Consider the following 15,079-nt stretch of genomic DNA (forward strand, 5'->3'; position numbering starts at 1 on the left):
TATACTCGTCCATATGGGTTGTTTGTTTATAATCATTTTTCTCAGTGAAATTTATGTCTTTTCGGCTTCGAGACATTGTAGGAGTTTTATTAAATTACTCGAGACCTTGGGTAGTTTTTTTATTTCCGTTCGATCACATATTAATGTGGGAGGATAATAATACTTTCTTCGATATCGTACAAATTTAGCGGTTAATTTGTTGCCGGAGAACTAAATTAACTAATAAAAATTCTAGGGAAATATAATTCTACAATTATTCTATCCTAAATTGATCATTAAAGTTTCGATCGGCGCAGGCGTTATTGGATAAGTTCCATTTGTTCTCCATGTACGGAAATTAAAAGGTCGGAGAAACGACTAACGAACGTCACGTAAATCGGACAGTTTAAGGAAGTTTGAATCGCGCAGGCGTTCCGGTCACTAGGACACGGATAAGTCCACGATCGATACAGAGGGAGATGGTCCAACAATCGTCTATCAACGTCATGTTCAGGTCTTTTCTCTCGCACTGATTTCTTTTGTCACCAGTTGTTCCCTTCTCCACGAGTAGAGATTTTTGGCACGGACTATCAAACGGCGAGAACTGCCCGGTCGACACAGAAAATACAGTACATCCGGATTAATGCAGAGGCGGAAATGTAGTAACCGGTTCCATCCCGAATGGAATTTTTTACAAGTGCATTGTCGGATTCGAACAAGAAAATCAAATTCTATAACTTCATTTCCTACGAAGAGAGAGTGGGACTATTCTTATTCCATCCGCATTTCGATGCGGCATTAAGGACAAAATCATTTTAAAATACGATACAGTTTGTCTCGTTAGACCAGGTTTACATCCGAATCCCTGGCAAGCACGGATAAACTTATGCAAAAAAGTTATTGTAATCGAACAACTTCAACTTTTCCTTCCCCGGTTAGGAGTTAAGCAATCGACTTTCAAAAACGGTAAAGAATCACGTCTAGACTCTGCACGAACGTGAGGTCACGACGTAATACTTCACTCTAACCTCTTTGATAATGCCGTCTACATGACGAAACAGTCGTTTTTCTTATTAATAAGTCTCCAGAATCGGTAACGGTACGAGAGCGGCCATTCATCTATTCCATAAATAGCGGTCCAGTGCATTGGCAGATTGATGATTCGCAGAATCGTTCGAAGTACTCTTCACTAGAGTAAGCACGTTACACTAGGAAACACTTTAAATTTGAATGGCGATTAATCGATGCGGGAACAAAAACTGAATACTTTCGGGCCAGAAAAGATAATAAAATACCTTAAAACGACAGTCTTTCCCGGATATTTAAATCATTGGAATTGCTTTATTTAATTAAAGTAAAGATTACTTTCGCTTATTTATGAAATTTTCATTAAACTCTTGCCGAAATATATTATAAATAATGTAAATTTCCTTAGATTTATGATTCAATTTTCTTAGAAAATAGAAAGATCTGTCTCATTTGTTTACTTTACGATGCTAAAATTGTCTATCCCAACTTTTATATCCGTTCTTTCAGAAACAATTTTTTAAATGGCTTTTTTTCCGAAGGAGAAATTGATTCTTTACCAAAACTGCTAATTCCGTCGTAGTACAACTCGTTTTTAATCGTTTAAAAATGATATAATCGTTTGAATTACTAAAAATCGAATTGGCCAGTACTTAAATCCCAACTTTAGTTCGGCCATACTTTACTTCCACGAGCCATTATTGCATTAGCTCGAGGTTGATTCGTCTAATGCATTCTAAATGCACTTCCAGTCGGTCCATTATCATTGCCATTGCAATATTGAGGTAGGAAAATTGCATTTGGTGTAGACGGTTCTAGATTTTAATAGACGAATCACGTAAAAAAAGTTCGCGTGTCGACCTTAAAAAATTTCGTATCATCGCGAATTAAGTGACCATAAAAGAAAAGGTTTAAAAAGAAATCATAAAAGTTGTAAAACAATTTTCGGAAATGACGGAACGAAGCCAACTGTTACCGTGCTTTGTTTTCGATTGCTAATGATAAATTGCAAATTTTCTAATAGTAGTGGAAATGCTATTCAAAATGCTTCTCCATTATTTAAATTTCGAGTTTATATCGTCTTTTAAGGATTTATCCTTATTCTTTTAACTCTTTTCATCCGAAGTTTTAAGAACGTGTCTTATAACTTTAAAGTCTTAAAGGATTTTCCTTGATTTAGTTTAAATCCTTCGTTTTTTGATAAAAATCTGTTCCGAAAGCCTGCTCCTGCAATCAAACGGAAGAAAAAGGAAACACTCCTCCATCAAAACCAAGAAAAATAAAAAATGATATTGAATTCTCCAAATCGAGAATTTCTTTATTATTCTATTTCTTTGTAGAATATCAATTTCCAGATACTCTTTTTATATAATCTCCTCCATTAAAAAATAATTTTCTGTCATCAATTTCTTTTGGGAAACGATATGCTAAAAATAATATATTTCTCTCCCCTTCTGATGGTTCTGTTATCGTTGTAAAAAAATCTATGGAAGCAAATGCAATATAGCAAGAAAACTTAACAGAAGTGTTTGACCTCTCCGCCTAAATTTTCTATGCTATTCGTTTTTATAGTTTTTGAAAATGCGAATGTGATTTATTTAGTATAAAATTCTAAAATACTTTATGAACTCTCGAATCTCGGATGCAGAACCTACAAGTTCTGCATCAGAAGCGAACGTGTCGACCAAGTATAATGCTGTATGCACAAGTGATCGCAATTGATGGGATGTCGTGCAAAATTATAATTTAAAGGTTTCGGGAAGACGTCGAGAAATTGCGAATAATAGATTAGATGGGTTTCATATATTTATTTCTAGTTGTCACCGCGAGAAGACCAAATACTGGTTTGTCCGGCGACTCGGTCGACCGCATATTTTGTGTTTCTTTAACAGTTTGGCTCATAACTTGCCTATAATCGATTTACGTTTCTTACGTATTCTGTTTCAGAAAAAAATGCGGAGAAGCAGCAGGAATGGATAGAATTGATTGGATCGCTTAAAAGAAGAACCGTGATCATTTGGGACCAACAGGTAAAGTAAAATTGTTTTTGTTTGGTCGGGTGTTTCCGCGTCGAAATGGCAAGTGAATGTCCCGAAGGGGGTCAACTGCCACTCACCTATCCGTATAGGTTTGGGTGGGACGAGATTCGTGATCACGGAGGCGTCACGTTATTTCCTGAATATACCTGACGCCCACGGATAAAACCCCGCATTTCTTACAAGGTTACCGAGCGTCGGAAATGCCATGTTTTAACTATAGAAGATAGGGTAAGGTATCAATCTATCTCGCTAACGCGGTGAATTATAATCGATTACGCTTAACTGTCCGACGTTTTAGGGTCGGTTACGAGCTATCGATTATTTATTATTGTTCGAAGGTAGTCGGATAAAAATACATATAAGTCTATCGATCGGATTTACCCAAGCAATCAGTCAACGTTTTGGAAACACGATTTCGATTTGAAGGATTTCCACAGTTGCAATTCCGTTCGGAAACTTTCCTAATCTAAGAGAAGACATCTAAATCACTTTAGTAAAGGATGCATTGACGGAAGTCTTTGGCTCCGCTCTCTAATGCACAACTCCTGTTTCTGCCGTTGTGTTCCGTGGGAACGTGATAATTTTTTTATTATCCCAAAGCAAATAATTATTTGTGTACACGTCAGACACTATTCTAAAAATAACGTATTTTGCTATAGAATCGCCTCGTTATACTGCGATAAGATTAACGCGATAATTTTCTTGCCGGAAATTAACAAATCTGTTCGTTTTTCGTCGTTAAATATGTTTTTAATATTTGTTTTATTTAATAAGTGATTATAATTGCAAATATTTTAACAGAAATAAGTTATTTCGTTCATAAATCTGCTTATCGGATATAAAAATTCCACGGAAGATTTCGTCTCTGTTTAAAGAATTGCAGTTAATTCTAGAGGAGTTTATTCCGTAAGCGAATTTTACACAGTTCTCTGGATAAATGCCAATTGTTTGCATAAAAATTTCGCGAGATGTTTGGTGAACTTTAACCGTTTCTCTACACTTACTGCACCACTGGATTAAACGCAATGCCACCAAGTCGCCATGTATTTTATTTCCATTTTAAATACGAGTTTAACGAAGAATAGAGGACGAGGAGTAATTTCTCCACGCTAATGTTTTTGCCATTTTAACTGGTAATTTATTAAGAATGCATTTCTGTAGTTTTGTTTGACCGATTTTTTTTTGGCAAATGTTTCATTTCTCCTTAAAAAACTATTAAATTGAATATTATTTTTCTGGATTATTTTTGTACGAAGGTACTGCAATTAACTTCTTAGAATGATTTAAAATCTAAAAATTATATGTAATTTTGATAGATTTTATTTATTTTCAATTGCAGCGTTCTACAATCCCCCCCCCCTTCATTTGCTAGAAAAATGGTGGAACAAGCGATATATGGCGCAACAACCAAGTACTTAGAGAAGAAAATTAATTTTGAATGTTGTAATTAAATAAATGGACTGCGTGTGGATATTTTAATAATTTAGAACAGTTTTATTTATACAATCCTGTCGCAATAACTTTTTACCTTTTTCATTTTTTTTTTTACTTAACGAGATAAAATTCTAGTTTAAAACATTCGCATTAATAGCTAGAATGTTTCGTTACATTGAGATCCCGAATTTATGGATGCCAAAGATTTCGATAAATGCATAAATGAATAGTGGTTAGGATGAGTTTTCAGATAAAATGATTTTTTCATAAGACATGACAAATTAAAAGAAAACAAAAATACCTATGTATAGATTAAATCAATTTTACAGGACTGAATTGCTAATGAAAAAGCTATCGGTGATGTACTTTCTTATATTACAGTTTAATTAAAATTAATTGCAAGAAATTTTCTGGAAGTGATTAGGAATATATTTCAAAATATAATTTGAATTTTTTTAGTTTTTCCGTTGTTGTCAATAGTATTGACTTATACATAACATCATGCAGAATTTATAATATATAGCTGTGATTTTTACTATTATTTATTTTCATATTTAATAGAATTGAAATAAAAACAACTTTTTCTCTTATAGATTGCATCATGATGACACAAGTAGCTCGTCACTGCCTCCAACATCTCGTACTTTCTTTGTGGAGACGTAAAACGTTCCTCTTGGCTGCCGTTCTGGGAACGTCTTTGGTCATCGTCTGCCTTCAATATGGTTCTGTTGGTGAAAATGTTGTTCGGGGAGAGTTTGACAATCAATTTCCATTGGGTCTGAGTGGTCCCGGGACCAAAACTCACCATACACTGATTCCTAGAAGAAATTTGTCTGCGGTGGCTCATCCAAGTAACAAACAGGACGTTGGAGCTTTTCGTCGTGGCAGTGCAGAGATTAGAGAGGGGCATTTTGGCATGCCCCGTCGAGAAGAGGACGCCGAAGTCAAAAGAGAACCTCGTTATCGACCCGTTTACCATCGCGATTCCCAAGACTCTTACGTACGGAATCAGAATAATCTTCAACAGAATAACGTTGCGCAACATAATAATGTTGTGCAACAGAAAAGTCACTATCAGACATATGACGGTCAACTGGGAAGGCAACAGAGTAATCTCTACAGATCGCAAAGCAGAACATGGCAACAACAAGGCCTTAATCATCAACCTTATTATATTCCTCCCTTAAGATTAGTTCATATTGACTTGAAGGGTGCACCACCGAAAATAAGCTATTTTAAACAAATTTTTCCCATGCTGAAAGATGCAGGAGCTAATGGAATATTATTGGAATACGAAGATATGTTTCCATTTTGGGGACAGTTAGCCCCTGCGGCAGCTGGTAATCATTATACCAAAGACGACATTAAAACTCTTTTAAGTTATGCAAGTACCTATAATTTTGAAGTTATTCCATTAGTACAGACATTTGGGCATTTGGAATTTGTTTTAAAAATAAAGAATTTTCAACATTTGAGGGAAGTAGACGATTTTCCTCAAGCTCTGTGTCCATCCAAAAATAGTTCTTTTACTTTAGTCCAAACAATTATTGATCAAGTAATGTCACTTCATTCCAATTCTAAATGGCTTCATATAGGTTGTGATGAAGTATACCATCTTGGATACTGTCCGAAGTGTATGCGTCAAGATCGCGATAATCTTTTTCTTTCCCATGTTGAGCGAGTTGCAAGATATGTCAAGGAAAAACATAATATCATACCCATTATATGGGACGATATGCTTCGACAGATGACATCGGAAAAACTGAAAGAGTTTCAATTAGGAAATCTTGTCGAACCCATGGTATGGACTTACGTTAAAGATGTTTATCGCTTCATTCCCTATAATGTTTGGCTGATGTATAGTGAAGTGTTTCCATTTGTCTGGGCAGCTAGTGCTTTTAAGGGAGCTTTCGGTGAAACACTCACAATACCAAATGTTAAAATGCATTTAGAAAACAATGAAGCTTGGTTAGAAGTTATGGAAGAACAACAACGCAAATTCACTTCCTTCCGTGGAATTGCCATCACCGGATGGCAAAGATACGATCATCTTGCCACATTGTGTGAACTCTTACCAGCAAGTATGCCCTCTCTGATTCTAAATCTTCTTACAGTCAGCCATGGATATTTCAGTCATCAGTTGATACCAAAATTTCAACAAATTCTTCAATGTACCATTCACTCCAGAAGTCATCTCGATTTAGACAGTGATCCTTATCTCTGGCAAAAAGCAGCCAGCTGTTTCTTTCCAGGTTCTGCAGTCTTCAGACTCACTCAGCATCACAGCGAAGCTATCAAGAGAGTCACCGACTATCTTTACGACGTCACCATTCACAAGGCATGGTTAACAGAATATAACGTACGACACAACATCAGCAGTCCAATGAGAGTCGACGAGGGTCTCACAGACTATTCTTCCATTTATTATCCTCTAACTTCACTGGTAAGAACAGCACGCGATGCGTTACGTGAAGTTTTCGACGAATATACCGTGGCCGAATGGATAGAACAAAATATTTATCCATACATAACTAAAATGGAAAAGGTTTGGAAAGAGGGAATGGATTTAAAGAAACAAAAAACGTGGCCCGTCAGACCGCTTCCGCCATTAGAAGAGTTAAAAAAATACTCCGTTGGTTTGTTAGAATCTAACGATGAAAACAAAGTATGATTTTATAACATCCCGTTGGATTTATGTAAAAAAAAAAAAAAAATTAAAAGCCGGTGCTAAATCAATGTACATGATTTAACTTTGCTTGTCATGTAGCATTAACTAATATAGAGTAAATGCTATAAGGAAGAAAATAACCAACTGACAAGTATGAACTGTTGTTGACAAATATTTGTCAGTAACAGTAGTAGCACAATTAATGTGCAACTGTAATTATTGTATATGTAGACTAAGTTTTTCTAACAATGTATTTTGCAGTTTATATTATTTAGAAATATTTCTTCTAGTCACTTTTTTCTAGTTTTCCTGTTAAACCAGTTTCTGCATAAATGGTTTTACTGAATTATTAAATATATTCAAAAACAAAGTAAAAATTGGAAACAAATTCTTCTTTGGGATACTGACAGTGTTAACCGTTGAAAAAATGAATTAAAAAGTAGTTAAAAAAATAAATTTTTAAAAAATATTTTGCATAAAGATGCAAGAACATTTTTATAATTGGGGAAAATTTAAAAAAAAAGTTTATTATAATCTTGAACGTTAATCTAAAATACTATTTTTCAGTTAAAACATTTTGTAGACTGCTGTGAGCAGGAGATAATACATTTTTTTGCATATTGTATTTACTAAAGATGTAAAATTCAAAAGTCATATTTATTGTAAGAGACTATGCACTGTGATCAAAACAAAAAAAAAATATAAAAAAAAGGTATTTAACAGTCTTAAGAAACTATAGATTTAAATAATAATAAAACAGCCTTTAAAAAAATGAGAGGGAAACCATAACCGATAGAGGCTGAGAGATATTTGTTGATCTAATTAAGGATCTTATTATTATATACCTTACAGGTATGGAAAGTGCTGTCCAAAATATTGATGTTTTGTCTACAGTAATATGCAATGTTCATTGTTTATTTCAAATTTAAAAACAAAAAAAAATTATTTGTATTTTATTTCATATCAGTGTAATTTAGCACTGGATCATTCTAGAAATCCCTCTGATGTTTTCCCCTAAGTCTTGATTCTAAATCTAATAAAAGTGTCTAAAAATATTTGATTTATTTTACTTTCAATATTAAAATTTTAAGTATTAAATATACACAATTATTGAATTAAAGTGATTTACATTATATATATATATTTATATATCATTTTAATTCAATAATTTCTGTTACAACTTACAAAAAGATTATCAAAGAAAATTGTATAATTCTGATTGCATACAATAGTATGCAGTCAATATCATTAATGTATATTCAATAATACATACTAAGACGTGCATAAATATGCTTTTAAGTTACACTTATTCTTTTACAAATATTTTTTAATGCATTTAGAGGCATTATTATTATTTAGCAAGTAAATCAATATTTCATAAAATATAATTCAATATCAAAGACCTATAAAACTCTTAATATAATTAATAAGTCCTCCTATAAATTGAATTATCAGTGTGATCATGTTTTACACATGATTTATACACGAATTCATCTTTTTGTGAATGGCAAATGGTTAGGTTAATACACAAGCTGATCATTTTTATTGTGAAATTCTCTGTATAATAAAAAGTAAAATGTTTTGAGTACATTTTAGCATTCTTCTTCTAATTTGTACAGGTGTCTAACCTGTACAAATATTTATTAATGTCTAGAATATTATCTGAGGCTACTTGGGATGGAGCACAAATTTATTTTACGCAGTACAAAACATCTTGCTTAAAACAAGACTAAATTTATATTTTAGAATATAGAATACGGTATAAAGTAATTTTTAGTTAATTTAATCATGTTCTTTTTTGGCATAATAATCTGATAGGTTTCCTTTTACGTTTTTTTTTTTTTTTATGAATTCTGCTTATGAATTACTAAAATGAACGTGGAGAATTTTCAAACGGTCAAAAGAATATATGATGAAATATATTTGTTCTTCAAAACCGCATTGCGGTTTTGAAGAACTAATATAAAGATACAACACGGTTTCGAAATATGAAAGAAATATATTTGATTTTGTTCATTTTTCAAAAAGTATATAACGATTTTTAAATGACTTTTTATCCAAGAAAACATAGAAAAGATAACTTGATATGGCATTAATTATAAAGAGAAATTTATGGCATTTCCATTTTATTAAAAATTTGACTGTTCATAATTCTATACTGTATTATTATTTTTTTCTATATTAAGGTAAAGCAGTTTTAAAGTAAATTTTTGTATTCTTTTCTATATTCATACAAAGTACTGTACGTTTTCATGTTTATCACTAACAGATACATAGTATTACCCAGGGTAAAAATTAACCAAACTTTTAATATGGTTTTCCACTAGTTAAAAAAGAATACAGAATTATTACTCAATACTTATCAATATATAGTAACTATAAGAGATTCTCAGATACATGAACAATATATATCTTAATCAGTAATGATTAACATTGTTATTAAACATCTCTATATACACAGCATTGAACGTCTTTTGAACAAAAAGATAATGTGAACTTCCAACTCTTGAACATTGTTGTTCGTAGAGAAAGCAGAACGCCTCCAGTCGTAAGATAGCAGGTAAATCTTTGTCCGTGAGACATGTTTGAGTTTTGCCACGTCCATTAAGAAAAAACAAAACTTAAATGCTATCAAACGATATGAGGAGGGCGTGGCTTAAAAATATCTCCTTTGCAATAACCAGTGGGAGTTGCAAGGAAGATGTTGTCCAGCTGAGACTTTATTACACACAACAACAATTACAGTATTTATTGTGGCATCGTCACAATGCTGGGCTGCAATTTTTAATCATATTTTTAATTTATTTCATTTAAAATATATGCTCTCCACCTCAAATCAGTAGTGTCTTGGCCCTGTACATCACACTTTTCCATTAGCAATCGAATCATGCTGGTCATCTATAGCGAGGTTGAGGCCGAAGTTTTAAACGCGAAAACGTGTACGTCGGACGTTCAGCGCCGCTTTCGTGTAAGTCTAGAAGTTTGACAATGCTGTTTGGAATGTCGAGCATGATTCCACTGACTATCCAAACACCATTGTCAAACTTATAGGCTTACAGGAAAGCGGCGCTGAACGTCCGACGTACACGTTTTCCGTTTAAAACTTCGGCCTCAACCTCGCTATTAACTGTTTTCACGAAAAAAGTTTTGAATTGACATAACGTGACTTCCGGCCTGCACCGGATGTTCATATATAGTTAATTAGGGCCTCCTACCCCTAAGATTTCCATATTTGGTCTTGGATTTCCATCTATCTAACTCCGTTCTCGAGATTAAGGAAAGACAGACAGAGGACAGTGGAAATTGATAGGTTCCAATTACGACAGTCTTGAGACAACAACACTGCTATTTATCAGTAATTAATAGCTGAATATAATAATTACTATAATTGGAAAAAACGTCAACAGCTTGCAATACGTCTGAATTAACAAGGGTCAAGTTATCTCTCCATTTACCGTCGTTATCGTTTCTCATCCATAGTATTACTATACTAATCTTTCGGAGATCTGAGATATTAATAATGTGAAAAATGTACGTTATCAGTTTAGTCTCTACGGGGGGGGCGCCGCAATGAGATCTCGCACCATCTTAAAACCTGACTAGGGCCGCTACTGCTTAGAGAAGCTGGCCATTCTGGACTGCGAGGTTCTGTCTCATCCAACTTACAATCGAGTCTTGGCGACAACTGACTACCATGTATTTCACGCCCTGAACAACTATATTGCCAATATACAGTTCAATAACAATACCCATATGAGTATGACGCTCGAGACATTCTTCAAAAAAAATTTCCAGTCACTCTTGCTCACGGGATTGATTTTGATGGTGATTACTTACAAGTCAGAAAGTGTAATCGTTATTACTTGTCAATAAGGATTTTTTCATATTTCACCTTTACAACCTGATAGCTGTTTCTTATATTAGGAACACCGGAAAATAATTTTACGAAAAAAGTTTGTATGAATTACTCAAGATAGTGGCGTAGTGTAGTGGGGGCGGCGAAATTTCACAATAAATAATAATATCTTGTAAAAAGTTTAACCCATAGTCTCGTCGCACCTACGATTCGGACCGATTGAAATGAGCACGGAATAGTCCGGGAATACACTTACTGTCCGGCTGAACTGTTAATTTCACTCCTGTGAGCACAGCCTGTCGACCTTTTATTTATTTATTTATTTTTTCTTTGCTTGTACGATTCATTTGGCAAGGAAATTTTCATTACTAGTTCTTCTGTTACGAAACTGAATTTTAGTATTTTAAATTGAGATACCTAAATAACGGGACGGCGAAATTTTCCTCCGCCCCGGGCGGCTGACACCCACACACCCACGCTACTCCGCTGACTCAAGAGCTATTGAAATTTATTTATAAGATTTATAGTATACAGATTATGTTATTCTGATATTGGTAATAATTTTAATATGAATACCAATCGGTATTCATATTAACTACTGTAATGTTAATTAATATATCATTTACAACTGAAATAAAGTCTGAATTTTAGAATCTTCCTGTCCTTTGTTAAGAGAGGTCGAGAGAAAGGGAGTTAAAAATATAATTAATTATAAATGTACTGTACACTTGAAATTTATATAAATTGATTCGTCTTTAATTAAAAGTTGTAGTAATCATTTTTACCTGAATTTTTTCAGAATTTTATAGATCTTTATTATCGCACTGTTAACAAGTTTGGCCAAGCCCACTTGGGACAGCCAGATAGTGAGGGCACCGAACATGGGCGTCAGCAGAAAATTTTTCGGGGGGCAGAGCTTGAAGACAAATCTTCAAAGACAATGTACTTGTATAACCAAAAAATTAATTTTTTGGTTATACAAGTACAGTACAGTAGACCCCCTATAACGCGGTAGATACGTTCCTCGTTATACGAATTTCGCGTTGTAGGAATCCTTAAATACACGAGCCAATCGCAGCCCGACACGCGTGAAGTTTAGGGACTACGGCTGTTTGAAAGGTTTTCGTCCATAAAATTAATCGATTCTAGACTAATTCTACTTAACATTTCCAAAACACGTATAATTTTTTGGGAATAATCCGTATAAAATATGCTATAAACAAAAAATTGTAGGATTACTTACCGAGTGTGCACCGTTCGACGTCGCCACTGCTTAAGCTTGTTTTTGTCGCGGAGCAGCGCACCAAACGGCAGCCGCGATTTCTGATGTTATTTTTCTGCGAAAACTTCGTTGAACTTTGGAGATATCATTAATAGAAATAATTTTTATGGCCGTTGAATAAGAAATGTTTCTTTCACAAGAAATATATAAAATTACAGTGCTGTATTAGACTTACGGTACCTAATTTACATACTGTACAGACGATAGTAAACTCAATTTACCCGCCTAAACTCTAAGTAGCGTGGCGCTGGACGGCGGAAAGTAGTTCGGCTGCTCGTCCGCGATGACGTTTTACCGCGTTTTACGCGTCCCTTTTAGCTTCTTTAAGCCGGATGCACACATGCGGCGCGGCAAGGAAAAGCGGTGACGCAAACGCATCTTCGCCGCGCGGCAGCACAACCACACAAGCGGCAATCCGCTTACATTTCGGCGCATGCGTTCAGTATTCAAGATGGCGAACGATATCCACGTGTTTACACACTGTCCCTATCCACGTGTTTACAAATTTTGTTTTGTATGACTCGCTTTATTTAGCTAAAAGATTTTGTCGAAGATTTGAATTAGAGATACTTTTTTGGATCGAGAAAGAACTGGTGTACAAAATAGACTTATTCGTGGATCAAGATCTCTCGATAAAGAATACTATTTCGAGTAAGATTCGGTTGTTTTGTTCTTTGAATTAAATTATATATGATTATTTGTGTAGAATTTGTTTTAAATTTGTTATCCTTTCCTCTTTATTCTGATTTTAATTATCTCGGTTAACCGCCTCGAACTTTCCGCCATTAAAACACCACGTGATTGTATTTTCTCACGTGACTACGAGACAAACTGTTATTGGCTGATAGAAACGCGTCTTGGCGGCGTTGCCGCAAAAGATAGAATTCAACCAACTTTTGCGGCACGAGAAAAGCGGCACAAAATCGACTTCTGCGGCGAGAAAAAGTGACGTCATTCTGCCGCTTTTCCTTGCCGCGCCGCATATGTGCATCCGGCTTTATACGAATATTGTCGCAATTTTTTCGCCGCGTTATAGGGGGGTCTACTGTATTGCATTAAAGCATCTCATGGTCGAGGGCAGTGGCGGCCTTAGGGGGTGGCGAGCAGGGCAATCGCCCGGGGCCTCGCGCAACAACCAAGTAGAAAAAAATTGATATTTAAAACTTTTATTTTATCCTTGGCTATTAGTTATAACAATAAAATAAATTTAATTTATAGTACAGTGTATATTAATATTAATAAGTGCCTACTATTTCAATTCACGTACTTTGCACAAAGGACAAGGGCCTCGCAAAGATCTGCCGCCCAGAGCCTCGCAATGGATAAGGCCGCCGCTGGTCGAGGGTATAAGGTTACATATCTCAATCGCTCTGACAATTATAATTTGTGGAATTTTTTTTACTCCATCCCAGATAGGGGGCAAGTGCCCCGTTTGTTTACCTCGGCAGACGCCCATGGCCCTGAAGCTTTGATACATCTGGCCTATCCATGGTAATTTCTAAGGATCCAACTCAGTAAGTAGTAAAGACATCAACTTCTCAGAGGTAGATTGATGCCTTTACTACTAGGCCATCTAGTCATACTTTTCTCTTCAATAATACTTTACTTCGTATTCACATTCCTCAGTATTACCGGTAATCAAATAAATATATAACAACAACAAAAGACTTCATGTTTAGATTTAAGAATTCTTAAGTTAATTGCTTCAAAGTAAATATAAAATACAAATCCAGCAACGAGTTGCATAACTTTCCCGGCAAAAACATTTAAAATTGCGTTTAGTTACATTTGTTATAAGATTTTTTAAATAAACTTTTTATATTATTTATGACAAAAAGTTTAACTATGATGGTAGAGATGAGTTTTATATAAAGTTATAAATGCTAATAACGAATAAAATCATTAAGTCCGTCTCCACTGGATATACGACACATGATCTCTTAACCCCCTCGACCTTTAATCACTAAAATTTAATAGCATCAATCCTCGTAATACACTTCCCTTCCAAAAATTTTCAGAAATTTTCGACAAAAGGCACGGGAACTAAGCTTCAAAGTGGATGAACAAAATCGTGCCCCCCTCACATACAGCCACACATACAAAGGGAACACTTTTTTTTGCATTTCCCGACGTTTCAAGGTCCCCTGAACCCAAAAATGTAGAAATCTCTGTTATACTGTATATAACAGCTGGAAATGCAATTAAATATTATTTTATTATAAAGAGAAGAGTGGGACAGAAGTGGCCATATTTATATTGCTTTCGACTATACAAATTCACCTTGTTAAAAAAAGACGTAAGGTATATGTGGCCTTTTTAGATCTAGAAAAAGCATTCAACTCTATTTCTGTGGATAAGTTATGTGCGAAATTGGAAGACTATGGAGCAGACTCAACATTTACAAGTGTAATAGGGTCTTTGTTTGGTCAGTACATTATTACAATTAAAAGTGGTCTAATTACTTACCCTTTGTTCGAGATATGTGGCGGTTTACTACAAGGTGATCCGTTATCACCCTATTTATTCAACTTTATGATCCATGACTTAGATAATCAATTTATGAAGGAAGAGGATGGTATTATTATTAAGGACAATTTGATAGTACATTCGATACAATACGCCGACGATGTGGTAATGATTTCACCGACAAAAATAGGTCTTCAAAGAAAATTAAATTTAACTGAGAGATACTTTTCGAAGATGGGATTGAAGATCAACCCGAATAAGACCCATATTGTTGTGTTTCGAAAGGGAGGTAAGCTGGCGAGGAAAGATCATGACTTTTATTTGTTGAG

At 34.6% G+C, this 15,079-nt stretch overlaps 1 protein-coding gene across 3 annotated transcripts in view; it reads left to right on the forward strand.

The window, feature by feature from the left end:
• LOC111625328 (hexosaminidase D-like) overlaps positions 1 to 8,201 on the forward strand; it is a 47,283-nt gene extending 39,082 nt beyond the window's left edge. For 2 of the 3 annotated variants that reach the window (XM_023368457.1, XM_023368456.1), the window contains 2 exons: positions 2,953 to 3,035; positions 5,072 to 8,201. In XM_023368457.1, coding sequence (XP_023224225.1) covers positions 5,080 to 7,149 — 2,070 coding nt within the window. In that variant the 5' untranslated portion in view covers positions 2,953 to 3,035; positions 5,072 to 5,079 and the 3' untranslated portion in view covers positions 7,150 to 8,201. The remainder of the gene's footprint in view (positions 1 to 2,952; positions 3,036 to 5,071) is intronic. The other variant, XM_023368458.1, reaches the window with a different exon arrangement.
• The last annotated feature ends 6,878 nt before the right edge of the window (positions 8,202 to 15,079 follow it).

The sequence above is a fragment of the Centruroides sculpturatus genome, unplaced genomic scaffold, assembly GCF_000671375.1.
Source record: "Centruroides sculpturatus isolate CEXI.00-Female unplaced genomic scaffold, Cexi_2.0 scaffold428, whole genome shotgun sequence".
Taxonomy (NCBI): domain Eukaryota; kingdom Metazoa; phylum Arthropoda; class Arachnida; order Scorpiones; family Buthidae; genus Centruroides; species Centruroides sculpturatus.